The 27,974-nt window shown below is 46.9% G+C and overlaps 1 protein-coding gene across 1 annotated transcript; it reads right to left on the bottom strand.

Moving 5' to 3' along the window:
• Nucleotides 1–87: 87 nt before the first annotated feature.
• Nucleotides 88–27,852, bottom strand: TNNI3K (TNNI3 interacting kinase). Its single transcript, XM_054294578.1, has 25 exons — nucleotides 27,813–27,852; nucleotides 27,133–27,241; nucleotides 25,727–25,812; nucleotides 22,907–23,004; nucleotides 22,344–22,454; nucleotides 18,536–18,634; nucleotides 18,099–18,237; nucleotides 16,029–16,173; nucleotides 15,836–15,940; nucleotides 15,249–15,343; nucleotides 14,514–14,663; nucleotides 13,899–13,985; nucleotides 13,455–13,511; nucleotides 12,356–12,448; nucleotides 12,213–12,270; nucleotides 11,905–12,099; nucleotides 11,460–11,564; nucleotides 7,594–7,646; nucleotides 7,372–7,424; nucleotides 6,096–6,228; nucleotides 4,989–5,098; nucleotides 3,402–3,461; nucleotides 3,006–3,175; nucleotides 1,419–1,498; nucleotides 88–1,302 (listed from the first exon to the last, which is right to left on the bottom strand). Exons 1-25 carry the CDS (start codon nucleotides 27,850–27,852, stop codon nucleotides 1,232–1,234), a joined length of 2,502 nt encoding a protein of 833 aa, XP_054150553.1. The 3' UTR covers nucleotides 88–1,231.
• Nucleotides 27,853–27,974: the final 122 nt, after the last annotated feature.

Genomic DNA, 27,974 nt, shown 5'->3' with positions numbered 1-27,974 from the left:
ACAATCTGTGCTGGAACTGATGTTTCAGATATGACAGTGGATCCTTTCTGCACCAATGGTGTTTCTGGCCACAGCAAAAACCAAGGAATGAGACCTTATCTCTACCCACCCTCTTCCATCAGCCTCTTCCCTGCCTGTGCTGCTGTAGCTCGGCCATGGGGAGCAGATCATCATCTGGCCAATTAGAGTCAGGCAGGCAATTTTCATCAGCATCCCAGATGCAGCTTCTCCCTTCTGCTCTGCCCCTCTTCCCTCACAGCATGCAAACTGCCAGCCTTGCTTGTACTCCTAGAAAAACTACAACAGATTGCCTCCAGTTGTAGACAAATCTGGATGTTGTGTTGTTGTGGTTTGCTGGAGCTTTATAGTTCCTCTTGTTCAGCCCCTTCCATGGGAATCTCGTGACTTCCTGGAGCGTGCAGACAGGGCCCAGCAGGGTCCTGGTGAGCCCCATCCCAGGCTTTCCTGTGTATTTATTATGGCATTTCTAGTGTCCCAGCAGCTGCTGGTGTAAATGGAACAGCACCTGAGACATGAGCCCAGTGGAGCAGTGGTAATCACTGACTGGTACCAGGGGCAGTGCTGGGAGAGCTGTGACAGAGCTGTAACAGCTTCCTCCCAATCAACTTTTCAGCAAGTGAAACAGAACAAATGGAAAATGACCTCTGAGCTTTACTTACTGAAATCTTCCCCATTTTTATTGCTTCAGCACTATTGAAGTAATGGCAGGTGTGCCACTGTCAGAGCCCACCATGCAGTCATAGCTCATGTCTGTCACACTGCTTGAGGCCTCTTTGCAGACCTGCTTCAGGGATCATGGCTGCAGAGAAACAACATCCTCAATAACATCTCAGAGCCCTGCCATCAATGGGAAATACTGATTCCTGCTCAGCCAGGAAGGCAGCTCTGCCTTGGCCACACAGACAGTATTGCAGATAACTTTTGTTACTTTGAAAAAAAGACCCCAGAAAATATCAGCGTGATTAACTTTGTAATTGCTGCTAGAGGAAGAGTTCAACTTCTGCTGACCTGCTTCTCTTCTCTTTTTCAATGCCCCTTGGTCAGAGGTGGTGCTGCAGGGCACGGGGTGGTCAGCTGAGGGAGGTGCAAAAGCAGAAAGCAGGACAGGGACATTTGTCATCACCACCAAAGCTGTTCAGCCCGGGGATGGCAGTGCGACACTCGGGGCCCCGCGGTGATGCCGGGCTGGGGCAGGTGGGCGCTCCCTCCCTCAGCTGCTGTCCTCCAAGCTGCTGCTGCAGGAGTGGAACCTCATGGTGCTCAAGGGGTCCGACACGTAGCCTGCAGAGCAGAGAGGGTCCCTGCAGCTGGCACAGAGCGCTCCCCAGCCCTGCAGTGCCAGCACGGCAGCCCGGCCCGTGCCCCCGCAGCGCGGGGAGCGCTCTGCAGCCGCTCACCGTTCTTGTCCACGGGTGGGTACTGCAAGGTCCTCCTCAGGTCATCCAGAGACAGGCCCTGAGAAGGGGGCTGCCCACTGCTGCAATTTAAACAGGAGCTGTCAGTTTGTAAGACTGACGATGGCACATCTCCAGACCATGAGAACTTTTTTTCCAGAGTGGAAGGAAAGACCATGAGACATCAGCCTGGGGCCTGGCCACAGCAGTGCAGTAAACAAAAAGCAAGAATAAGTCATGAAGCGAGACCATGACCCCCAGGGCTTACTGGCACACAGTTACCTTCTCAGAGTAACTGCCCTCAAATACTCCATTTGGGGCTTCACAACTGTCTCTGGATTGCCATCTTGGAAACAATTCCTGACATCAGTCCAGGGTCATTGACATGTATTTTATGTGGCACTGCTATAAGGTTCTTGCAAATACATTTCTCAGGCAAAGAAGATGGTGGAATTATCTTCCAGTCATGGACAAAGCCCACTATCCTGCTAACATGTGGTTCATCCCTGATCCTAGAGATGGGAGTTGCTATGCTTGCCCTTGAAACCAGTTCTTAATGGTACAATAATGTAGATCCCATGTGTGTCCCTACCTTAAAAATATCAGGCATTCTTACTGTTCTGTAGTCATAAAATGAGTGATACCCAGCTTTTAGGATGTACCCTGGTAGAACCAGTCCCAGCAATGCTGACTGCCACAAACCTCTGTCAGGCTCTTCCTTACATAGTTGTCTCCTGCCTCTGTACCTGCTGCAAGGCTCTGGATTCTGTCTTTCTGTCTGTCCACCTGCCCCTTCCCTTCTCAGCAAGGACACTTTCACCTTGCCCCACTGCCCTCCCAATGGAGCCTGCGCTCTGGGATGGACAAGCTGATGGCACAGGTCCAGTGCTCTCCCCTCCTGCCACGCCACCTCCCAGCAGCACAGCCTGCTTCTGTCCTTCAGTCGTGTCAGGGGAGCCTGAAGAGCACGGTGGCTCATACCCACCCCTGTGCCCAGGCAGCCCGGGTGTTGGGTACCCACCCCGTGAGCAGCCGGGGTGTTGGTTCCACACCCACCCCGTGCCCAGGCAGGGTGTCCCGTACCCACCCCGTGCCCAGGCAGGGTGTTCTGTACCCACTCCGTGCCCAGGCAGGGTGTCCCGTACCCACCCCCGTGCCCAGGCAGGGTGTTCTGTACCCACTCCGTGCCCAGGCAGGGTGTCCCGTACCCACCCCGTGCCCAGGCAGGGTGCCCCGTACCCACCCCTGTGCCCAGGCAGGGTGTCCCGTACCCACCCCCGTGCTCAGGCAGGGTGTTCTGTACCCACTCCATGCCCAGGCAGGGTGCCCCGTACCCACCCCGTGCCCAGGCAGGGTGTTCTGTACCCACCCCTGTGCCCAGGCAGGGTGCCCCGTACCCACCCCGTGCCCAGGCAGGGTGCCCCGTACCCACCCCTGTGCCCAGGCAGGGTGCCCCGTACCCACCCCGTGCCCAGGCAGGGTGTTCTGTACCCACCCCTGTGCCCAGGCAGGGTGCCCCGTACCCACCCCTGTGCCCAGGCAGGGTGTCCCGTACCCACCCCGTGCCCAGGCAGGGTGCCCCGTACCCACCCCTGTGCCCAGGCCGCGCAGGCCCGCGCGTTCACGGCGTACTCCAGCTCGAAGCGGGTGCGCAGCGCGGCCACGTGGCTGCGGCCAGGCCCACCCCGGGCCACCAGGCAGTCCGAGGAGGACGAGGGAGACAGGGACCCGCTGCTGTTGCTGGAGGCTGGAGACATTAACTGGATTAAAAAAAAAAATTTAAATATTTTTATTTAAATACCATTGTGGCATATTTACAAGTCCTTCCTCATCTCTCTCATTAGTTGCATCCCACTTTCCCCTGGACTTTTGCAGCCGCTCCAAAGCCACCGCTGTCCCCGGCTGCTGCCACTGTCCCTGTGCCCACTGGCACTCCCATCTGCTCGCACACACACAGACCTGCCCTGCTGGCAGCCAGGTCCTTACCTCAATATTGCACAGACACTCCTCTAACTTTGTGACAACTTCTGAAAACTCTGGTCTCCCCTGTGAACACAGCAGGAAAACCAGAGCTGGGTTAAAAATGGAAGGGAACAGATCTGATGGGATTAGATTGACACACAGGGAAGGGATGAGCCACAGTCCCCACCATTTCCCCTCACTGAATTTCATGGCATAGCTGTCAGTCTGTTTGGGAATCTGATGAAATCTGCAAGTTCAGCGCTGAGCTACAACATGAAGACGTGTGTGCGTATGAACTTTAACTGCAATTGATCTCTCTTTCTGTAACAATTAGATTTGAGCTAATGATGACTAGATCACAAAAAAACTATCAATAAATTATTGGCTCTGCTCTTTAGGTTGACTTTCTCTCTGGCCATGAACAGGACTTCAGACACAGCAACAGCAGGGATGAGCAGTGGGCGAGTTCCTGGCCAGCCTGTCTGTGTGGCCATCCTCCTCCCTCCCTTGTCCATGAGAGTTGCACTTCATAAAACTAAATGTTTACTTCTTTACAGAGCTCAGCCCTAGGCCTTATGGCAAATTCTCTAGCTCTAATTAAAGCTCACAAATCCAATTAGCCAATGAAAAAGGCTTCTCAGGAGATGCTGCTAATCTTCTAATCACCAGTTTGCCTTTGGAAACAGCTGCTGCCAAAAGTTTCTGGGAAACAGATGTTCAACTACCTGATAAATAGAAACAGGGACATGGCACATGGGAACTAGTTTTCAGCTGGGATGAGCCTTGAATGAAATGAAAGATAAATAAAAGGATACATTTTCTAACTTGGAGGCATGTCATGGCCATCCAGCAAGACTCCCACTCCCTTTTTTTCCTGTAAACTGAGCAGAGCTTTGGAGGCCAGTGGGGGATTTTACTTGAGAACACTCGTTGAGCCCCAAAACTCACCATTTTTCCATAACAAATGGTAGCAAAACACTTTTAGTAAAGCAAAATAGAGCCTAATAAAGAACGGTAGCAAAAAAACCTTAATAAAGATAATTTTGGCAAGTTTTTGCTCACATCTTGTGCAGAGTTCTGGCCATCCATGGGCTGATTGAGCCATCAATAGTTTTATAGTTTTGTCCTGAAGCTCTAAAGATGAAGTGACATTGGAGTCACACTGATGGGTAACAAACTGTACTGGGACTCTGAAAAGATGGTGTCTATTTACAGGGGCTGACTGGCTGTGGGAATGGTGACAAGACACAGGGACTGTACCCATCTCACTGCCTGCCTAAGTCAGCACTTTAATATGACATCTTATTAATGAATTTAAAATCAATGTGTGTTACATGCTGTCATTAACCATTGCTTACAAAAATCTGAGAGCAGCAAGGAATTTTCTACTCATTCTGGAACAGCTCAAGTCATAATCAGCATTACGTGATTAATTAAGTTTTGTTGAAAGGCTAAATGTTAATTTACTTTCCTCCTCAATTCACCAACTCTCCTGTATTTCCTGACACATCCCATTGCCTGCCTGGGGGCTTTCTGCAGTGACCCTTCCCACAGAAACTGTGATTTTGGGGGCATCAAAGTGCCCATTTTCCCTCTGCTGGGGACACTCACCTCAGGACAGGCGTTCCAGCCCCTTATCAGCAAGGCAGAGATGGGCTTGGGGATGGAGTAGCCGATGGGGGGACGGATATGGTGATAAGCCATGTCTGCTGCTGCTGCCGCTGCATGGGATAGCCAGAGACAACAACCATCAGCACCTGGGGTCACCCCAGGAACACCCCTGCCCACCAGGGAGAGACCTGTCAGCACCCGGGGTCACCCTGGTCACAGGAACACCCCTGCCCACTGCTGAGACACAGCCCTGCAGTCACACCAACCCCAGGACCACCCCTGCCCACCGCTGAGACACCCATCAGCACCTGGGATCACCCCAGGAACACCCCTGCCCATCACTGAGACACAGCCCCGCAGTCACACCAACCCCAGGACCACCCCTGCCCACTGCTGAGACACCCATCAGCACCTGGGATCACCCCAGGAACACCCCTGCCCATCACTGAGACACAGCCCTGCAGTCACACCAACCCCAGGACCACCCCTGCCCACTGCTGAGACACCCAGCAGGTGTGGAAACCTTCTGCTGAGCCGTCCAACCAACGAATAAAGGCTGGCTGGAGGTTAAAGGAGGCTTTTTCCATCGGACCAAGAGCAGACTGGGATGCCCATGCCATGGCCCCAGGCCCACGTCTGGTTACAGGTCAGACAGCAGTGAGGGTCTCACTGGCACAGGGGCTGAACCCTCCCTCCTTTCCCATGCTGGCTCTGACCATGTCCTGCAGCACTCATGTCCCCTAACAGCTCTTGTCAGACATCCAGGGGTCAGAATCTCACGAGTGCAAAGTGCAGCCCTTGAAATGTTGCTCTGCTGTTGTACACCCCCCTTTACCCCTGGTTTGTGGATGCTGTCCTGAGGCACACCAAGGAGATGTACCAGAGAATGGCTCTGCAATCCCAATATTCATGTGAGAGACAGACACTCTGTAGTCAGTGTCTTGTTGCTAGTCCTAGACCTAGATAGGATAGTTCTGTGCTCTTCACCAAATGCCGTATCTCAGCACTTAATAGCACACTTCAGTATGATATGGGTTAAAAATTACACTGTGCAGCTTCTTCTCGACTTCAGAGAAATTCAGAATATTAATTCATTAAGCATGTTACCTGGTTTCAGGTGAGCAAAGGGAATTTCCCCTGTTAACAGCTCCCAGAGGCACAGAGCGTAGCTGAAGACATCGGCTTTGATGGTGTACCTTGTGCACTGGGTGAACACCTCAGGGGCCATCCAGCGCAGGTTCTGCACACCAGGAAACAGCAATCACACATTAGCAGTGTTTGCCTCCCCACACAAGCACCTATTCCTCTATTTGTATGCTTGTTTTCCTTTGTTTCCATATTTCCTGCCTCCAACACTCCATAAAATAATTGGTAATCTGCCAGGAAAAGCTTTCACCTGGCTTGCAAGATCCAGTCAGTGTGTTACAGTGCATGACATGTACCTGCATTAGCCTGGGGCTGTCTCAGGTCCATAGAGCCATAGATGTTTCTTAAAACATCACAGTAGGGTGAGAATAAAAACAGAACCCCAGGCTCAAGGTCTGGAGACCACATCACACGGTCTGAGAGATATGTGCACACATGCCATATGATGGGAATTAACCACTGCTCCAGCTGGCAGAAGTAAAAGCTGGCAATAGCTGCATTGGACTGGAGCCTGCTCTCTTGGGGTCTTGCTGCTCCCTGCAGACCCCCAGTTCTGAGGCTGCTTCACCAGCAACTCATCTCTCTCTGGAGTGATGGGCTCAGGGTGGATTTTTAGAGTCCTTGTGCTCCCTACCCTCCACCCACACAGCGAGTGCCACTCCTGAGTGTTAACGAGCTGCTGGCCAAGGCCTGGGGCAGCACCACCATCCTCTGGCACTGCCCCCTCCACTCCATGCCATCACCCAGCTGGGATAATGTGAACATTCCTGGCCACAGAGTGACACACAGCACACATCTGGACGCAAACCCACGAAGAGAACAGCTGTCTTGTAAATCTGACTGTGAGCAGCAGGCTGCTGTGAAGAAAAGAACTGTGAAATCAGGGAACCAGTGCTGAGTAGCTGTTAGAAAAAGGAACCACCTGCCAACAGCATGTGAGTAGGGAAGAGTGGATTAAAAATAACTCTTTAGTAAGGAATTGGAGCAATAGAGCTCCAAAGATAGCCTTATAAAGCATTGTTTTCTGCTGCAGATGTTATATATTCCCTCATCTCTGTTATTGAAGACAGAGGAAAAAAATAAAACCAAGACAGAGAAACATTGAGAGAGATTTAATACTACACCTGTCCATCTATTCCAATAAAGGTATTTCCAATGTCTTCTTCTCCTAAACTGTGTTTGCCTGCCTGTTTGATATTAATTATGTGGAACAAAACAAGAAACAAAAGAAACAAACCCCAGGTTGTTTTGTCATGTTGTCTTCATCCAGGGATTGCAGAAATCGAGATTCTGAAACAGAGCAAGAAAAAGAATTACTCTCAGGCCAATACACTTACTATACAAAAGTCCTACCTTAAGTGCAATTCCACAGGGATTTCCATGTGCCCCCTCAGAAAGCACATGTTTAGTTTTAGAGTATTTGGGGTTAATTTATAAGTGTTTCATAAAAACTTCTTACCTCCAAAATCAGCAACTACTGCATGACCATCCTCATACAGGAGAATATTGTGACTGGGGAAAAAAACCATAGGTAATTGTTTGATAGCATCTTAAAGATGGTGAAAATGCTATAGTTTTCGGGTCCTAGCTAAACATTTGAGCTCAAATCACCTCCTCAGATAGCTAAATGTCTGTAGGTATGCCTCATATTTACTGTTAGAAAGTACACATTACCCCTGAGAGGGCAAGCCAACCTTTGACTGACTTGCATGCAACAAATCCAGAGAGACTTTTATAAATCAGCAACAAAAACTCAGGGTTTCAAACAAAATGGAAACTTGGGGAAAGACCCACAAGCTGCTTTAGCGAGGTCACAGGTTTCCAGTACCTCTGGAGATGAAGATTTCCCTGCCCCAGTCACTACACCCTCACAGCACAGGGCTGTGGAAGGGCTGAGCAAATCACAACGTAAGGAATGTGGACACAACAGTGCTCTCAGGATATTTATCAAATGCTGAGCCAAGAAAATTCAGAAGAGTGAAAAGTGTATGAAAAACAGAAATTAAAAAGTTGGCAAGAGTTTACATGAGGAGGGAAAATGGAAGTAATATTGATGGTCTCAACAAAAAGCACAACTTGCTTATATTAGAGCTGCGGATACAAACAAAAACAGTCAAGTGAGGAACACAAATTTTACCAGATAACAGTCTTAGGACAGAAAGAAATTTAAGCTTTCTCAAGCAGCACTCCCACAAATCACTGTCTTCAAGATTTTCACCTTCACCTAAACCCAACCCTTGGGATGATAAATTTAACCATAAAACTGTAACCATGACTCTCTTGATTTATCTTTGATCTGATTTTAGCTCTCACACGTACTTTCCATCAAAATATTGACATGATTTTAGTATGACACGTGGAATTGTTTTGAGACCCACACCATATGCCAAATGAAAATATGAATCAAACACAAGGCTGAACTAGAGAGACTCTTGAAGGCTGTGCCCCAGGGTAGGTGCAGGTACACAAGCCAAACAAAGCTACAGACTTTGCTGTGGTCTTTGCTCAAATTTGGCCTCTGTCAGTAGGGACAAAAAATATCACCATGTCTCAATGTGAATAAACTGCACTGAGCCCTAGCTTCAACTTCAATCTATTCCAGGATTGTGTAGACCTGAATAAATCCAACTTGACAAGTCAAGACATAATGAAGACCTAGGCTGACAGTTTTTGTGGAGAAGCAGAGAAATAAACTGAAACTCCCTTTCTCCTCATAGCATGCATCAGCCTTTCATAGAACCCCAGAATCTTTGAGACTGGAAAAGAAGTCTCCAAGACCCCCAAGATCACAGAGTCCAACCTGTGACCAATCCCCACCTTGCCCCAGCCCAGAGCACTGAGTGCCATGTCCAGTTGTTCCTTGGACATCTCCAGGGATGGGAAATACACTACTGCCCTGGGCAGCCTCTTTCAATGCCTGGCCACCCTTTCAGTGATGAAATTCTCCCTGATGCCCAACCTGAACCTTCCCTGGCCCAGGATCTGAGCAACAGTGCTGAAATGCTCATCTTGGTGCTGAGTGCATTGATGGGCATATCTGAGAGCAGGAAGCAGGCTCTGGGAGGGCTTTGTCAGTCTGCTACCTCCAGGAAGCACGACAGTTACTCATTTTTCTTTTTTAAAGTAAAAAATACACCCCACAGAAATAAGGTTTGGAAGGTACATCTTAAAAATGCTATTATTGCCTCAGTGGCACTTGAAAATTTGAAAACCTCAGATGAAACAGGTAACTCTTAAGCTTGTGTTTTGAGAAATACAGCAAGAAAAATCCAAGCTGAACTGAGCTGGCAGAAGACTAATACTGAGTTCAGCAGAATCAGAAATTAATTGTCTTCTGTTAAGGTCACACAGGGATTGCAGTGGTGAGAGCAGGCATTGTTCTCGTCATGAAACCATGGAAGGAAGAAAAGGAGATAAGAACGAGGAGTGTGCAATCATCCTGGCTTTGTGAAAGGACGTGGTGCTGGGTCTGCCAGGCACGGAGGCCTCTCTCTCCCATGGCAAGTGACAGGCTCAGCATGTCCCTTTCACAGGGATTCAGGCCATTAAAAGATCCTTCTGCCTTTAACATGCTGTGGGTGTAATGAAAAGCAATGGATATTTTAAGATTTCACAAGGGATATTTCAACAAAGAGGAGTCGCAGACTCCATCCTCATTACACCAGGCTGCCATCCTCTCTTTCATCTCCCTCACCAAGCAGCTCTCAGAAGTGTTCACAGATAGTTAGAGTCATCAAAAGCAGGTCAGTCGCTCAAAGGCTTCCTCCAGCCATGTTCAGCTGTTATGGCTTAAATTAAATGGATAATAAAATGGTCTCTTTTATTAAAGTGCTATAATCATCGTGGCTGCCATCCCTCACCATGGTGTAAGTGGAAATAAGTTGATGCATGTCACCATTTCTGATGGCTGTCAGAACTGAAAAGCAAAATAAAACTCCCAATTATTCTTCAAATGGAAGGATAACCCCTTTTCCAGGGTAGAGACATGAAAGATTAATTTTCCTCTCTGTTCTGTCAAGCCATATTGCAGGTTTATTTAATGCATTATATGCAGTGCATTAGATTTCAGAATTCACAAAGGTGGTTATGAGTTATGCGAAAATTTAAGGTAAAAAATATGAGGCTCCTGTGAAGCCACTGGCAAAACTTAACACAGAGTTTCACTCTTACTCTTTCTCTTAAGCTGTTGCAAAGATTTTCATCTGGTAATTGTGCCTGTGGGTTGGCTGGGACTCATGCTGCAAACATGACTCCTGCTCTTGCACTAAACTTTCAGAAGTTGAGTTCTCTCAGCAGCACACATGAATGGCACCAACAACCCCAGAGCACATTATCTTCTGACCCTTACAAATATGATCTGTATGGCTGCTGTGGGGCTTTCTGGCTCTCTAGGAAGGTACTGGTTTGGGCTTTCTTTTGAGGAAATAATTATCTAAAATCCTGCAATGCAGAATTGTTCTCCTCAGAGCCGCCAAGGCATGGGGCTGCCCTGGTCTGAGCCTTGGCTCCCCATGAGCAGTTCCACAGGCTGCAGAGTCAGCCATGGGCTCTTGGCTCGTGCCACTGCCTCAGGAGCAAGGCTGTCCCTTGGAACAACACAGGTTTGTGGCCTGGAAGCACAGTGGAGATGCCATTCCAGCCTGCCTGCTGCTCTCGAGGCCTGACAGAGCAAAGGACCATGTTTTGGCTTTAGCAAAGGATCATTTTCTACTTCAACCTTGCAGTCAGTGCAGCTCAGTATTTCATCCCCTGTTGCTGCAACATGCACAGGACTGTTCCCATAGCTAGAACAGAAAGAACAGGCTTTTCCCTGCAGATGCTGAGACCTCAGTGCTCCCACTGGGACACCACCAAGGAGATGGAGGAGTGCCCAGTGCCATGCAAGATCCCAGCTCCCAGGGGCAGCAATCAGAGCTGCTTGCTGTTTGTTAGCTGTAACAAACGAGCTCAGCAAACCGAGAAACACACCAACTCAGTGACTGGGGGGAAATATTTACACAAAAGAGACAAAGCAAAGGGATGGAGAGGAAGTGATGAGGGAATGTGACCAAGTGCCCTTTGACAGACGGTGTTAGGCTGAAACTCAGCACTGGAAAACAGAGATTCAGGAAAACAAACAGATGCAGGAAAACACTGTCAGCTACTGCAGCCTTCCAGGACAACCACAGTTCAGCTATTGTGACTTGTACAGGTTTGTATAAAACCCCTGAGATTAATTTCAACTGAGTGCTAATGAGACACTGGGGCTGTGGGACACTGCACAGTGTCCCTGTGGCTTTGAGCCTTCATGTTGTCTAAATTTTTAGGTTAGAGACAGAAACTGACCTGTTCAGATCCCGATGTATGATGGGCTGTGTGAGATTGTGGAGGTACTCCATGCCTTTGGCCACATCTACAGCAATGATTAATTTAGACTGCAGATCAAGAATTCTGTATTTTGTAAAATAAAATAAAAGATTACTTGAAGTTAATGGACAGTTGAAAATTATTCTGATCTGTAAATCGTGCAACATTTAAAACTGTTTTACATACAAAATAATGTTACATAATCTATGTAAAGTAAATCTATATACTGTAAAATAATGACAACAACAAATTCGTGAAGACTTATCAGTTTACCTTGTACACCCAATAAACTGAACCAAAGCTCAACATTTTCTAGGGTGTTCCTTTCTCTGTTGTCCTATGCTGAAATGGATATTTACATGAGCTCAGATTCCCTGCTGTTCCGAATTCTGTTAGCAGGCCCGCTGGTGGATGAGGGCAATACCTCTTCTGCTCGTGGAGCAGGGAGAAGAGCGATCCCCCCGAGATGTACTGGGTGACAATGGCAAACTGGCTGGGGTCATCCAGGCAGGCTCCCACGAACTGGATGACACAGGGGTGGTTCAGTCGGCAGAGGATGGAAACCTCGCGGCAGAACATGTCCACATCAGACTTGGAGCAGTAGGTGTTGGCTCGGTAGCTTGGAGTGACATGAGAGGAAGCAGAAGGCAAAGGTATCATAAAATATGGGGTTTTGAAATGCTTCAAACTAGGTGATTGACCAAGCAGAATGGAAAAGCATGACAAACTTACCGTTTGATTGCAACAATTTTATTTCTACATCGTCCCTTATAGACTTTTCCAAAAGACCCTAAAATAGTTTAAAATAAATAAGCTCAAATATGTTTGTTGTGAACACGGAACATTTAAAGCGAGTGCCCTTTCACTTCTGGTACCTGAGCCGATGATCTCGTGGAACTCTATCTCAGAGAGCTGCAGGTGGAAGTGTGATGGCAAACCAGCACGGAGGAGGAGGACATCAGCCTTTTCTGCAGGAGAAACACCCATTCCGTTTGTAAAACATGGCCAGGGGGAGGACCAGGCATAAAAGCACTGAAATTCAGAGCTCTTGCACTGGGAAAGCTGATTTTTCCCTGTAAAAGGACTGCCAATCCTGTCCCTGCCACAGCAAAGCCCAGTGACAGACACATCCTTGCAATGCCACAGGCTGCCTCGGGCCCTCCTGGCGTTAGCACCTGCCAGCCGTGAGCACTGCCCCACGTCCCCAGACTCTGCCTGCACCATGGGATGGTAGTGCAGAATTCCCTACATGGAGAACTCATCCCTTCTTTCTGTGCAGCCAGTGCCCATTGCTGCTGCTGGGGATGCTATTCCAGAGCTCACTGGCTCTTGGTGACAGAATCTAAACTTTGCAACTGAATTTAGTTGTCAAATGTCTTTATCTTGTTGATCTTTTTAGTTTATTATTATAAAGTTTATCAGAATATTTCTAAACAGAGCATTTTGATGCTGCTATGTGAAGGATGCAAGGATTTGATGACATTCAGAGTGAACATTTAAAGTGGAAAATTGAAAGTATCACAAAAAAAAAAGAGGAAATATATTAAAATATCTTAAAATATTTATCTGAATGTTTCAGCTGTATTTCTTTCAGAGCAACACCAATTATTTTTGGACAGAAATTTTCTTATAAGGATAATTCAAGCATTCTATGGTGTGATTTAAATGATACTTTGCATTAATGGAGAAATGGGTATTTCATTAGTGTTATTTCACATCACAGCCTTTCCTCAAAGAAATAAAAAGAAATATATGTATTTTTTAGAAATTAATGAAAACAAGACAAATACAGGAATTGTCACTATACTGAGTAACAAAGCTAAGTATGTTCCTAAAATTACCCCAGGGAAATAGAACAATGTACCATAGAAAGTCCAGGAATAATGAACCCTGTGTAGGATGCTCAGGCTGACAAACAGATTGGATCAAAGGACCACAAAAGTTCACGTTTTCCCAATCTGCCATTGCAAATACCTTTTGTCATGCTTTTAATTTTTCCTAGGGGGGATGGCACTGACACGTAGGAACCGTCTGAAATAAAGAACAGAGGGAAATTATGGAGTTCATAATGACAACATAAGTGATGGTGCTGATAAATTAATGAGTCGATGCCAGAAAGAATTAATAATAAAGGGCAATAATTCAGATGAACACACCAACACATCTGATGGGAGCTGGCTTGGGCTGGGATACAGTTCATTTTCCTCACTGTACCAGGCACAGCAGAGTGGGGTGCTGGATGGCTGCAGCCTCAAAAGGAATCTGAGTATGGCCAGAAAATGCTGAGTCTCATGACTGTTATTTAATTTGTGCTGGACAGGACTGACCCAAAGCTCTCTGACATGGGTGGAGCACTTCCAGAGATTTCAGCAGTCTTTGGATCAGGCCCTTTGAATAAAATGATTGCTCAGCCCATACCTCCTCCAGGCTGGGAGTATTCATTGCAGGGGGATTCATCCTGAGGTCTCTTGTAATGCTTCAGGAGGGTCACAATTGCATCGTGACCTAGGAGGGAAAGTGAAACACAAGGATTTGCTGGTAGCTCAAAAGACTTTTAAAAAATATTAATTTATACAAAATCAAGGGATTAAAAAAAAAACGTAAAATGTGACTACAAAATATGCAAAGACATGGTGACGCTAATCTAAACTTACTGCGATTCTTAATTGAAGAAATATGGGAAATTTCTGCCAGTAAAAACAAGCACATTATTTTCTTGAGTCCACTTTGAAAATGTAAGATATGGCAAAGGAAAACTGCTGCAGGAATTCTGCAATGGAAACTGACAATATATAGTCTTCAGTGAATTCTTCTTGAGTTTGTGCTGGATAAAATGAATGTTTAGCAGCGAGCTGAGATGACAATTGAAGGGCTGGTGTTTATAACCCTTTGTCCAGTGCCTGGGGAGCAGGTGGAAGGAGCTCTGTCTGCAGACATTGCAGGTGGTTTGTCAGTGTTATCTCCTTCCCATGCTGCCCTCTCCTTCCTGCACAGCTTCTGGGTTTTGTAGCAGAAACTGGAAAATTGAAATACCTTTCTCATAAGCCCACATCAAACAGGTCTGCTCATCCTTTTCTCCACTGGACCTGCTGGGATCACAAGCTACAAGATTCATATCAGCTCCGTTATCCAGCAAGAACTGCACAAGGCGAATGTGGCCATGGTAGCAAGCACAGTGCAATCCTGCAACATCAGAGAAGCGTGGGGAGCACAGCAGTCAGAACACAGCACTGGGACTGCAGCAACAACTGTAAAGTGCAAATTGATCTCCTCGATAAATAAATATGTTGTCAAAAAATACCTGAGGCAAGAGGCGAAAATTAAACTTTAAGGTTGCAAGAACCAATCTATTGCCTCTGCACAATGTGCCACCACTTTCCCACCTGCAAACCACATTTAACAACTCTGTATGTGAGAAAAAGCAAGTGGAAACAAAGGCAGCTCTGTGTAGTGGGGACAGGAAGGTGTGCAGCCCTTCAGACACTACATTCCAGAAGCCTATCTCTGCAGAATGATTTGTAACACTACTTAGAAGCCTTAATATAGGAGGAACAGTTTACACCAGGTTTTGTTTCTCATAAACACCCTAATGAGCCTGATACATCCTCACTGACGTCTTATCACTTCTATGCCTCCAGTAAAAATATTTCAAGAAAGCTGTGCTCTGCCTGAAAGGTACTGGGGTGCTGGAAATCCTGGTGGTGCATGGCTTCCCAATATTGTGGTGCTGGTATAAACCCTCATACCCAGTAAGTATGGAGATGTTACCTGTGTGCCCATCTCTCCCCTGATGATTGATGCTTACAACATTCTGGTCAAGAAGAAACTTGACAAGTTCTATGTTCTTTCCATAGGTGCAAGCGCTGCAGAAGCAAAGGGAGTGGTGAGTGCCATAGTCCATAAAAGGAGTACTTTGGGTAGCCAAAAAAGAATTACAAAGAAATAAAAATGCAGTAATAAAGGATCATTAGAAATGTGCAAATGCATGATTAATCCACCAGAGCATATTCATTTTTATTGTTTCAGAAACATTTTAATTATTGCTGAATCACCTAATTTTGCACTGTTGTGCAAACAGTCTGTTCAGACTGGACAAGGAGAGGAACCACTGTCCAATCAGGTGTTGGTGAATCTGATTTTCACTGCCTTGTTGTACCTCTTGCTTCATGCCCTGTCATGTATCTCATGACACAAACTCACCCTCCCTGTGTAGCTCCCTGCTTGCTCTGTCCCTCACCTGGGTGCTGGGGAGACATTTGTAATTCTGAGTGTTGTGAGACATTGGTAATTTTGGGTGTTGTGTTGCACTAGTGTGTAAGCGGAGCTCTACTGACATTGGCATTTGAACACCTCACCTGTGGAAAACTGTTTCGCTGAATATATTTTCCTTAGTGAGACTTTCTGTTCCTGAGAGCTGAATTATTTCCTTGACAACTTCAAACTTCCCATTGTAGCAGGCACTGAAGAGGAAGCCAGTACAGAGGAGTTAGCCAGACCAGCCTTCCCAAGAGCCCCAAACCCGTCCAGCAGCTGCTCCAGGGCACTCACAGGTGTAGAGGTGTGTCTCCATAGATGTTCACCACGTGGGGCTGCACCTCGAAGCTGCTCTGCAGTAAGAACTTGACAATATCATGGTGCCCAAATCGAGAGCAGAAGTGCAGAGGCACATGATCTTCATTGTCCTGAGCATTCACTGCCGGTTCACCAAGAGAAAGACCACAGAAAGGATTTTATCCTTAACACAGTGTGTCTGGGGTGGTTTGGGATATTTAGTAGAATTTTATGTGTTGCGTCTATGCATTTTGAAACCTCCTGGAACAATATTTGTGGGTGTATTTGTTCAAAATTGAAACTTCCGTGATCTTTTGGATATCAAACCCACATTGCTCTGAGCCACCTGGAGTGCACTGTCAAGGTGATTTTCTGAACTTGGGGCATGATTGCTTTCTTCCAGCTGCAAACTTATTGAGTCTTTTGACAAAGCTTTCCATGAAGGAATCATGAGTTATAAATGACCTTCAGAAACAGCAGTTTTGAAGCAAAAGTAAGACAATAACAACATCAACAGAACAGGGAACGTCCGGGCAGCACAGAACTGCTGGCATGTACTAGTCGTAGCAAAACATCCCAAGGGCAGTTGCATAGAGGGTCCCTGGGGGATCCTTGATCTGCAGATGGGAATGCTGGAGCCTGCCAGCTGTCATGGAGCTCCCCATGCCAGGGAGCCTTCTGCCTGCTTTCGGGATGGGCAATTGCTGCGGGTTTGGGCTCACATTGCGTTAAAAGAAACAGTTCAAGTTTGTGACCCCAATTACTGAACAATCTGCACTGAACAGTGCCAAATTTATTCAGGTTCTTTCCCAGGTTCTTTCATTCCTGGGCACTAAAGACTTTTCCTCTGCTGCTGCATTTACAGCAAGTTTCAAAGTGTGCTACTTTAAGAGCAAAAGGCTTCCCGCTTCCAGTCTCCCTTTTCTTTTTTTCTGTGCAGAAGATTTTGAGTTTAAAGAAAAGGACCTGAAATGGTGCCCCAGATTCTTTCCTTTTGGAATAAACTCTCTAACAGAGGGCAAACCTCCCACTGCCTTGTCATGATGAGAGAATGTCTCTTTTTCCCCCCATTTATTATAATTATTTCAGCCCAGAGCATACACATCGAGGCTGAAACACCCTGAGCTCACTTCTGAAAACAGCACGCACAGACCTGACTGTGCTGCTTCCCTCCGTGCATTTTTATTGCAGGAGGAGGATGTGTGATTGCAGGCAGGACTCCCAGAGAACATGGTAAATTGATGTATTAACGAGCAGTACATTTCCAAGCAATGTACTGCTACGTCCCAAAAAACATTTCTGTCTCTTACTCTGAGGATAAGACATTAATCTTTAAATAATTTGGAATTTGCTCAGTATTGCACAGAATCGTAGAATGGCCTGGGTTAGAAGGGACCCTGATCTTTCAGGTCCCTCCCTGTGGGCAGAGACACCTCCCACTGTCCCAGGTGCTCCCAATGTCCAGCCTGGCTGTGGACACCTCCAGGGATCCAGGGGCAGCCACAGCTGCTCTGGGCACCTGTGCCAGGGCCTGTCCACACTGTCAGGGCAGGATTTTTCCCTGTGTTTAATCTAACCCTGCCCTCTGCCAGTGTGAAGCCATTCCCCTTGTCCTGGCACTCCAGGCCCTTGTAAACAGTCTCTGTGGAATTTTGACTTCCTTATGAATTATTTTAAATTACTTGCAGCATAATTTTGACTTTAAATCCTTCTCCTGTACCTCGTTCACTAGTTCTCTGTGCATTGGAATCACTTTGACTACAGATCCCCACCACATGGCCACATGTTCCCTGCCTGAATCAATGTCTAAATAATGAGCCACACTGTATATTAATCTTAATTTTGTTTTTTCCCCGTTTTTTACCTCTAACTTACTACTGAAAATAGAGTAAACGTGAGATGACACACCAGCATGCTTAACCAAGGAAAGCTTTCCAACTGCTGTTTTCTTGTTTCAGTTGTCCAAAGATGATACACAGACACACATACAAAGAGTATGTGTTAGGAAGCTAGGACTCTGTCTAGAAAAGACATCTCTAAAGAGGATTTTAAAATATCTTTTCTTACCATCAGCTTTGCTTCCCTCTTCCATCAAAAGCTTTGTGATGTTGAGAAAGCCTTTGGCAGCAGCCAGGTGGAGAGGTCTGTCCCCAACTTCACCACTCGCATTCACATCGGCTCCAAACTTCAGTAACAGGTGGGTTACCTAAATAATTAGGGTTGATTAAAATATCACATGAAAGTAAAACCTTGGGAAAACCAGATACAACAGTGCATTGGGTAATACTATACATGGGCATCTCTGTAAAGTTAAAACAGGGAGAAGAGATTCAATAGGAAACTCATTTTCAAGTTCCATGTCTATAAAAATATTAAAACTCTCAAAAGCAAGCACACATTAATTGTGCAAAACATTCCCCGTGGTGAATGGACAGAGCCCAGCCAGCACAAGAGAGGAGCAGGCTCAGAGTGCCCCTCACGGGGCAGGGCTGAGGGCCCGTTACCTGCTCGTGGCCGTAGTAGGCAGCGATGTGCAGCGGCGTGAAGAACACGGCGTCCTGCACGTTCACGTAGGCCCCGTGCTGCAGCAGCATGTCCACAGCCTGCAGGAAACAGCAGCACTGCCCACCACCACCAGCACTGGGGGGTGTGCTACGGGCCCACTGCAATGCTCCGTGCATGCATTGCATGCGCTCAGCTGGTGAAACAGGACTTCGAGACCTCATGCCTCCCATTTAAAACGTGCCAAAGAGCCCCAAACAAACGGGTTAGAAAGATGCAGAGCATGTAAAAGTGATTAGCTTACAGTACTTGAACTGAACACTGAATGTCACTGATGCTTTATAAATGAGCCTGAAAATCGGTGTGCCACTAAAAAATCTCATCTATTAAGTAAGAGACGCAGAAATGGCTGTCTGGATATTCTCAAAAAACCTTTAATTTTCTTCTAGCCATTATGAACAAAGAGCTGTAAACATACCAGAGTTTTTAGAAGTGAAAAAGTCACACAAAATGAAAGATCCTTTTAAATTTAAATATGTGAAGGTAAATCCTCAAACACGGAAAGATTTCTTTGTATTTTAGAACATAAGAGCTCTTTGGCTTCAATAAATAACCCTAAGTGCTCTCTTTCAAAATTTTTTTTTTTTTTTTTGGTCCTTCAGGAGGCCCATGATTTTTTGAAAGCTGTGAACTCTCAGGACATGCCTTGCTGCATAGCTGCCAAAATAGAAGGCGGAATGAAACCACTTTGTGTTCTACACTGAAGCCTGAAGGGGTTTTTCTGAAGCACGAGGGAGTCCTTGGGCACACAGAGGGCTTGGGCTGGGGATTGCTTCAGAAGTTCTGCATACCAGTTTGATGGGTGCAAAGATTTGAGAGTCATGATGATGAAGGACACAGAACCATGAGTCAGGACAGGGCAAAGAGCTGGGGCTGAGGGGCTACCAAGGATGGGGCAGGGGCCATCCTGCACTGTGCTGCTCACACTGGTGCCTGTGCATGGAGAGTAAAGAGCTGGGGCTGAAGGGCTACCAAGGATGGGGCAGGGGCCATCCTGCACTGTGCTGCTCACACTGGTGCCTGTGCATGGAGAGTAAAGAGCTGGGGCTGAAGGGCTACCAAGGACGGGGCAGGGGCCATCCTGCACTGTGCTGCTCACACCAGTGCCTGCCCATGGACAGCCCCTGGAGGAGGGCAGCCAGTGCCAGCTGTCACCATGCACCTCTGTCACCTGCTTGCTCAACTGAAACCCCCAAATCACATAAAACATGCAACAACAAGGACAGTCAGTCCAACCCATGCAACTCTTGAGGGCTCTGAGAATACCAACTCTTCCCAAGCAACATCAGTGTACAGGGATTGCTTCTTTACACAATTTCAATTATTCTTTTCCATAAGAAGGCCTGAAGATATTTTCTGCACAAAGTGTGTGCCCTGACAAATGTAAATGTATCCATTTCCCATTATTTTTAACCATTTTTCTATGGCATCAGCTATGATTTCCCCCGGAGGCAGCACTGAAGGGCCAGGTGTGACTACTGCCAAGTGTGGGGGTTCTGCATCCTCCCTGGAATGCCCTCAGTGCTGCGTCACTCTCGTTGTGATCCCCTCGCCCCCTTTACATACAGTCAGAATTTCCCTTGCCAAATGTCACATGTGTTTTGCTGCTGATTTCAAAAAAGCATTTGACTACATAACAAAAATCTGCAGAAAGATCCCCTGAGATCTTTCTTCTGGCTGTTCTATCAGCTCAGCAACAGGCACTCAGGGGATGGGTGGGAATATGCTCAGCTGCTAAATAAAGAACACACTCCATTATTTAGCTAACACAGCTGATTCCCTCCATGGTGTTTCTGGCCTATTTTTAATATCTTGGTGAGCCAGAGGTGGGAACATAGAGCCAGCCAGCCAGGGATTTAATGGTTTGGTGGCTTTCAAATGATTAGTCTACTAAGACATTTTCCAGCAAACTACCATGAAAAAAAACCTGAAGCTGTAGCTGTTGTCTCTGAAAAGAGATGTTTGGGCCTGTAGCTTTTACACTAATATGACTGAAATGTCTTTGGATTAGCCTGACTTTAATTTAGCCATGAAGTGTGAGGCTGTAACACATTCAGGGATGTGAGTAACTCCAATTAATAACTCCATATTCTCCTCAAACTCTTTGGGAGCTGGAATTCAAAATTTAGATTCATCTAGAAGCTTTCAAGGTGGATCTTCAAGGTGAAAAAACTGTGTTGAGTGATGTGGATCCATCCCTGATGATGAACAAAGAACTAGATGGGTTTTGACACATTTTCCAGGCTGTAGCAATGGCAGCCGTGCCTGCTGCTTTGTGATCCCCTGATAAATAGAATTCTGTGCGCTGTACTAAGCAAACTCCACTCAAGTGTAAATGATGAGAGGGGTGCAGAGACAGGCTTGATAGTCTCCCAGACAAGATATCTTTCTAGGAAAGAAGAAAGGAGTCTTAGAAAGCACTGAAAGCTGTCACAGGCATCACAAGTAGGAGGCTATGCTGGAGGGATAGAAATACTTCAGAAACTAAGTAGGAAAAAAAAGGTTTTAATCCTCAGGAGACTGACGGTGAGTGAAAGTGAAGCTTGTAACCCAGGGGACGTTCCCAAGCTGCAGAGGAAGCAGCTGGGTGGGCTGGTCTGAGGCAGCCACAGCATCCCAGTGGGGCTCACACCAGCACAGCCTGGAGAACAAGGGGAACTAATGCCTCCCTCTCCTTGTACAACCAAATGTTATTTCAAAACAATACTTAAACAAATTGCACAATAGTCTCACTTTGCAATTTTTCTTAAAATTCTCTTACAAAAGGTTTATTATTCAGAAGTTTTTTGAACACTCAAGTCAATGATCTCACTTCAAAGACAATTAATTAAGCCACTCTGAAGGTTAGAGGGAGCCAACAAAAACCCCATGAGACAGACATCATAAGGACTTTGCCTTTTGGAAAAGGGCAAGGGGTAAAAACCCACCCTTATAAAGGGGTTTGAAAAAATTATTCCATGTTTCCACAAATATTAATGAAATTGTGTACAAAACAAGCTACTTTATCTGGCAGAGGAACTTCTAAGCTGACTGAAAAACTCACAGCTATGTAAAGAAGGAAAGCAAGAACTCGGACCACGAATCCTTGGTCCCCTGAGCAGCAGATGAACCAAATGAGTTTATATATAGAGAGAGTCCCACTCAATTTATGGAGATGCTTCTGATACCGAGCTGATCATTCCAAAGGAGGAAATAAGAAACTTTTCAATACTACTAACAGTTTATTTCTTATTGAGTTAATATGGTTGGGTTGTGAGCACCCTAAACTTGCCCATAACCTCAGCAGGAGCTCAGGACAAGGGAGCAACAGCAGGTCTGCCTTTGACATTTAGGGCAGAAAGCCCAGATGTTTTAGAAATTGCTTGAAACCCCAGAGTGCTCAGAGAAGACCTCTTTGTACTGTCCACAAAGGAGACAGTAAATACCTGTGAATGAGACCATCCCAGAGTCAGGGCTCAGGTTAACAGCTCCACCATCATTCTGCACTGAACTATCAGAATCAAAGAATCATCAAGGTTGGAAAAGACCTCCAAGACCTATCAAGTCCAACCTTTGACCCGCGTCCTTTTGTGCATGTTTGTTCAGTGTAAAAATACATGCACAGATATGATATTCCCAAAATGCAGAAAAAATTAAACAAAATCCAGCTGTACTTAAGCAGTTCTGAATTCTGTTTTGAAAGACAGTAAAGCAGAATGACCTGCCAACGCCAGCACTCACCTGAGTCCTGCACAGCCCAGGGACACGTACCTTGTGGTGGCCGGCGATGGTGGCGACGTGCAGCGCTGTCAGCGCCCCGTACCCGACCTGCTGGATGTCAGCCCCGCCGTGCAGCAGCGCCGTCAGCAGCTCTGCGTTGTCCTGCAGGCCAGGATGAACCCACATCATTCCTGGACAGGCTCTCACAGCTGCAGGGAGCAGCCCAGCCCTGGCCGTGATGGAGAGGGAGCAGCCGCGCTGCAGGGGCTCAGTGCCACGGGAGGCTGGGGCAGCTCTGCCCAGCACCAGGGCTCTCTCTTCTCTATACTGAGGCCTGGCTGTTAAAAAAGTCTCTACGCTGATTTTATGGTGGCACTGGACAACTCCTCTGTCTCGAGCTGCACTGGATGTTGCACTGGAGTTGCACAGATGACACTGCAAAAGCACACACTGATTCCTGTGCATAGGATCTTTATGGGGCCTTTTCCTACGCACCAGATGTGAAACTTACATTTCCACCAGAAATAATGACTAGAGAGCTCATCTGGACAGTTCAGACAAATCAGTTGCTCAGTTCTGATTTCCCATCATCAATTCTATTTAAAATAATTTACCTTATAAGCTGCCAAGTGCAGAGCTGTAAATCCATTTCTCGTTAGTCTGGATGGGCGCAGCCCTTTTAGCATGAGAGTTCTGATGTGGGATTTGTTGCCTTTAGAGAGAAAAGTGGAGAAAAGACAGTTACAGGAAAGAACATGCAGATGAGGCAAGAAGCTCCTGTGTGAGTTTGAAAGCAGAGAAATAGCTCTCTTGACTGCTGACCTGAGGCAAGTAATAAAATATATATTTTGAAACTTTAGAATGATGAGATTGATGGAAATACCTCATTGGCTGGGACAACTGCGGGTCTGGCCACATACCAGCTCACTGTTTGTTCACACTTTAATGAGGGTTTGGTAAGGGTAGCTGAGCTTCTAGAGAAGCCAACTCCTCCTTTAGCATGCAGAGCATGCTGCAGAGAGCTCCATGAGCCAGAAGGTGCTTCTGGAACCTCTGGTTTCCCCATCACTGACTCCTTTGCCATCTCAGAACTGGAGCACTGCTCTCCCTACACAGGACATCCTCAAAAGGACAGTCATTTTGGGCAGTGCTAATGTGGCTCCATTAATGTGCTCCAGGCCAGGAGCTTTGCTCTGACCTTTCTGACACACAGTGAATAAATACATAAATTCAATAAATTCATCTGCCTTTTGAGCACTTGTGACAGTAGCCAAGGACAATGTCAGATCTAGCAGCTCTGCCCTTCTCTGAGTGCTCACAGAACTAACGGTAAGTGTGTGTTTTCCTAAACTTCCTCTCAGCTACCCCAACTGCACTGATGTTCCCAGGTATTGATGCCATCTTTGGATAGGATCTTGCACTCAAAAATGACAAGTAAAGATGCACTCATTTTTCAGTAGTGCAGGATCAGGTTGTTCCTCATGGTGAACATCTAAGATTGATAAAATAATTTATGCATGTCAGTACTTTGCAGAGCTGAAACCTCAGGGTAAAAGTCTCTGCCTCTCTCAGCCAATGTCTGCTAAAAATTGTATAACAAGAGCAAAGCAAGTACATGAACTAATGACTTTTTTGTGGATAACAGAGCAGCTGTGTGGATCCAAGTGGAAAATCCCACCATTAGTATGTTTGTATGAGCGTCCCAGAACACATCTTGCCCTTCTCCCTTGTGTATTCTGATGTGCTATCTGGAAAAGCCCTATCAGCTGATGCTTGTCACTAGAGCATTTCAGTAATTCTTCTTTCAATCAATGTGAAATGAAATACAGATATTTTCATTACGGTAGAAAAGTTGGTGGTGTAAGTACCATGAAGTGCTGCTACAACAAGGTCCCTGTCCTGGAGCCTGAGCCAGGACAGAAATGTGGAGCCAGAAATGCTCAGCGATGGGTTTGGATTGATGAATCGGAAGCAGTTTAGGATGAGCTGAAAACCTGCAGTGGATCATGGTGCATCCTGCACAGAGCCTTGGTCAGACAGAAGGATCAGCTCTTGTGGGGCTCCATTGAAGCCTCGGGCAGGGCAGCTCAGAGCCCTGCTGGGAGCTGCTGCTCCTGCTGGGGCTTTCCCTGAGAGCCCAGGCCTCTGCCAGCCAGAACAGACCCGCGCTGGGGCAGGGTGCCCCACACACAGCTGAGAGCTGCTGCTGCAGCTGAGGAGCTCCCTGAGAGCCCAGGCCTCTGCCAGCCATGGCAGACCCGCGCTGGGGCAGGGTGCCGTGCCCCACACACCCAGCTGAGGAGCTCCCTGAGAGCCCAGGCCTCTGCCAGCCATGGCAGACCTGTACTGGGGCAGGGTGCTGTGCCCCACACACCCAGCTGAGGAGCTCCCTGAGAGCCCAGGCCTCTGCCAGCCATGGCAGACCCGCGCTGGGGCAGGGTGCCCCACACACAGCTGAGAGCTGCTGCTGCAGCTGAGGAGCTCCCTGAGAGCCCAGGCCTGTGCCAGCCATGGCAGACCTGCGCTGGGGCAGGGTGCTGTGCCCCACACCTACCCCACACATGCTGCTGAGAGCTCCCTGAGAGCCCAGGCCTCTGCCAGCCATGGCAGACCCGCGCTGGGGCAGGGTGCTGAGCCCCACACACCCAGCTGAGGAGCTCCCTGAGAGCCCAGGCCTCTGCCAGCCATGGCAGCCCCGCACTGGGGCAGGGTGCCCCACACCTACCCCCACACACACAGCTGGGGCTTTCCCTGAGAGCCCAGGCCTGTGCCAGCCATGGCAGCCCCGCGCTGGGGCAGGGTGCCCCACACCTACCCCCACACACCCAGCTGAGGAGCTCCCTGAGAGCCCAGGCCTCTGCCAGCCATGGCAGCCCCGCGCTGGGGCAGGGTGCCCCACACCTACCCCCACACACACAGCTGGGGCTTTCCCTGAGAGCCCAGGCCTCTGCCAGCCATGGCAGCCCCGCGCTGGGGCAGAGTGCCGTGCCCCACACACCCAGCTGAGGAGCTCCCTGAGAGCCCAGGCCTCTGCCAGCCATGGCAGCCCCGCGCTGGGGCAGGGTGCTGTGCCCCACACCTACCCCCACACACACAGCTGGGGCTTTCCCTGAGAGCCCAGGCCTCTGCCAGCCATGGCAGACCCGCACTGGGGCAGGGTGCCCCACACCTACCCCCACACACACAGCTGGGGCTTTCCCTGAGAGCCCAGGCCTGTGCCAGCCATGGCAGCCCCGCGCTGGGGCAGGGTGCTGTGCCCCACACACCCAGCTGAGGAGCTCCCTGAGAGCCCAGGCCTCTGCCAGCCATGGCAGCCCCGCGCTGGGGCAGGGTGCTGTGCCCCACACACCCAGCTGAGGAGCTCCCTGAGAGCCCAGGCCTCTGCCAGCCATGGCAGCCCCGCGCTGGGGCAGGGTGCCGTGCCCCACACCTACCCCCACAGACGCAGCACAGGTGCAGCAGCGAGAGCCCGCTCTCCGTGCGGTAATTCAGGTTCACCTTGCAGAAGGCTTCATCAGAGCTGAAAAAGGGATTTCACAGATGAGTATTTCTTTCATCTTTCAGCACAGCTTCTTGTATGTGGGAAACATTTAAAAGAGAAATCTCAATGTAATTTTTTTTGAGACACGAGGCTGAATTTATACCCAGTGTACAATCTGTAAATCTAGAAATACTTTACTTCTATTAGGTTGAGTGGTCCAGATTTTTGTTTTCTGAGAAATCTGGCTATGCAATCACAATATATACATTCTAAATGTATCTAAATTAGGGGAAATCACAGAAGAAAGACTCTTTAAAAATATAAACAATCCATATAAACTCAGCATCTATATTAATGCAATAATAACTACAATGCGTTTTTAAAATATGTGTATTGATTTTTAAATGGTGAGTAGGACATGCACATAGCGGGGGCCATCTTGCTAAATGAAAAGAATAACCAGGAAAAGCCTATCAAAAAGTGGGTTTATACTCCACAGATGAAATGACAGGGGCAGTGATCACTGTGCTTGCTTACAGGTTGTTAAATGAGACAGTACTTGGACATTTTAGCTTTTGTCATTGAGCCTTGTGAGTTTCCTTCAGCACAGACTGATTTGTTAGTGATCCATCAGGCACTGTAAGTAATTACATTTGCTGAAAACAAAATAAACCTACAGTTAATATTGCTTTGGAGAATCTCAATTTTGGCCTGACCATAGAAGTTTCCATTCAGTATCAGCACACCCATGACCCTGAGTTTGCAGAACACTCGGATTTGTGTAACAATAAACCCACCCTGAGGGAGGAGCAACCATTACAGGTATTTAACAAGGTTACAATAAAAAAGAAGTTTCAATACTTTTCTCAGCTCCTTTCCAGTCTGTGAGCTGGGAGTTGGCTGCACTGGAGCTTTGCAGGTCTGTGTGACTCAGCTGGGTGAGCCTGAGTGTGAGTGTGTGCTGTCCTGAGAAAGCCAGTCCCATCCTAACCTTGAACCCACTGCTTCTGTGTTTGCTCACAGTGGTACGCTTCAGCAATATTCCTGGCTGCAGAAGCACATCAGCAAAACCGAAAAGTGCACAGCCAAATCAGACATTGTACTAGAGCTAACTATTTTACAAATAGAGGTGTTTGTTGTAAAATATTGGCATTAATAATCAGCAGCCACTAATTTTGGTACTCTGCTGTGGGCCTCTACCCAGCACTGTGATGACATACTCCCAAAAATAGACATAAGGAACATGCATTCCACATAGGAGAAACTCTGTCCATATAAAACACCTGAAACTGGAAATACTGTTTGATAACAAATAGTCATTTTAAATAAATCGATAAACAGATTCACAGAATATTTTACCTGAAAACATGCTTTAACTCTGCCAGCTCCTTTTCCTTGATTTGCAGGTCGTCCTCCAAGCGCTCCGTGACTGTGGCATAGGATTCACTGACTTTCTTCTTCCATTCATCTACAACAAAAACTCCAAACTGATAAAACACTTCAAAGCACAGAAATAATAATGCTGCAGTAACCAAAACACTGGATTTTTAAACATCCAATTTTACAGTTTCACACATATTTCTAATAAAGTTTAAAATATTACAGCTATTAAACTGTTCCTACTGCAGTCAATACAGAACCATATACAAGGATTTCAGAGACAGTGCATATATATTTTAATATTAAATAATATTCAAGAGAAAACTTAAAGTTCAGGTTGCATTTGTTAGCTCTTTTTTCCTCAACAGACACACAGCAGAAAAAGGTTAGAGACTTACAGGTTTTTCTCATGAAGTATGAGTTAAATCAACATAGTATACAAATTATTATGATCTTCCATAGTTGCCCAAATAAATTTAGTTCAGTAGTTTTTTTGGCTTTTTTGTCTTCTTTCACAGCCTGTATCTGGGTTAAGTCAAGAACAATACCTGAGCCTTGAACTCAAGAGTAAACCAGGAATGAGTTATCTCCTGAAATACCATTTGCTCCTTTCTGATGGATGGATGGCACACTGCCTGTAAAAAAGTGACATTAGTTACCCGTGCAAGTCTGGGTTGGTCTAGATTTATAATTTCCCATTTGTCCAATTTATCTTCTTTGTTTCAGCAAAGTTCTTGCAGTAATATGATTCCCTGTTCAGAGGCAGTGACAGTCCTGCTGAAAAATACTTGTGATAGTCTCTGGCTAAAAATAAACATTGT

The sequence above is a fragment of the Melozone crissalis genome, unplaced genomic scaffold, assembly GCF_028551555.1.
Source record: "Melozone crissalis strain CALT ecotype California unplaced genomic scaffold, PUWL_Pcris_2 ptg000254l_1, whole genome shotgun sequence".
In the NCBI taxonomy this organism is placed as follows: Eukaryota; Metazoa; Chordata; class Aves; order Passeriformes; family Passerellidae; genus Melozone; species Melozone crissalis.
The sequence above is the reverse complement of the archived record's forward strand: the minus strand, read 5'-3'. Positions and strand labels throughout refer to the sequence as shown.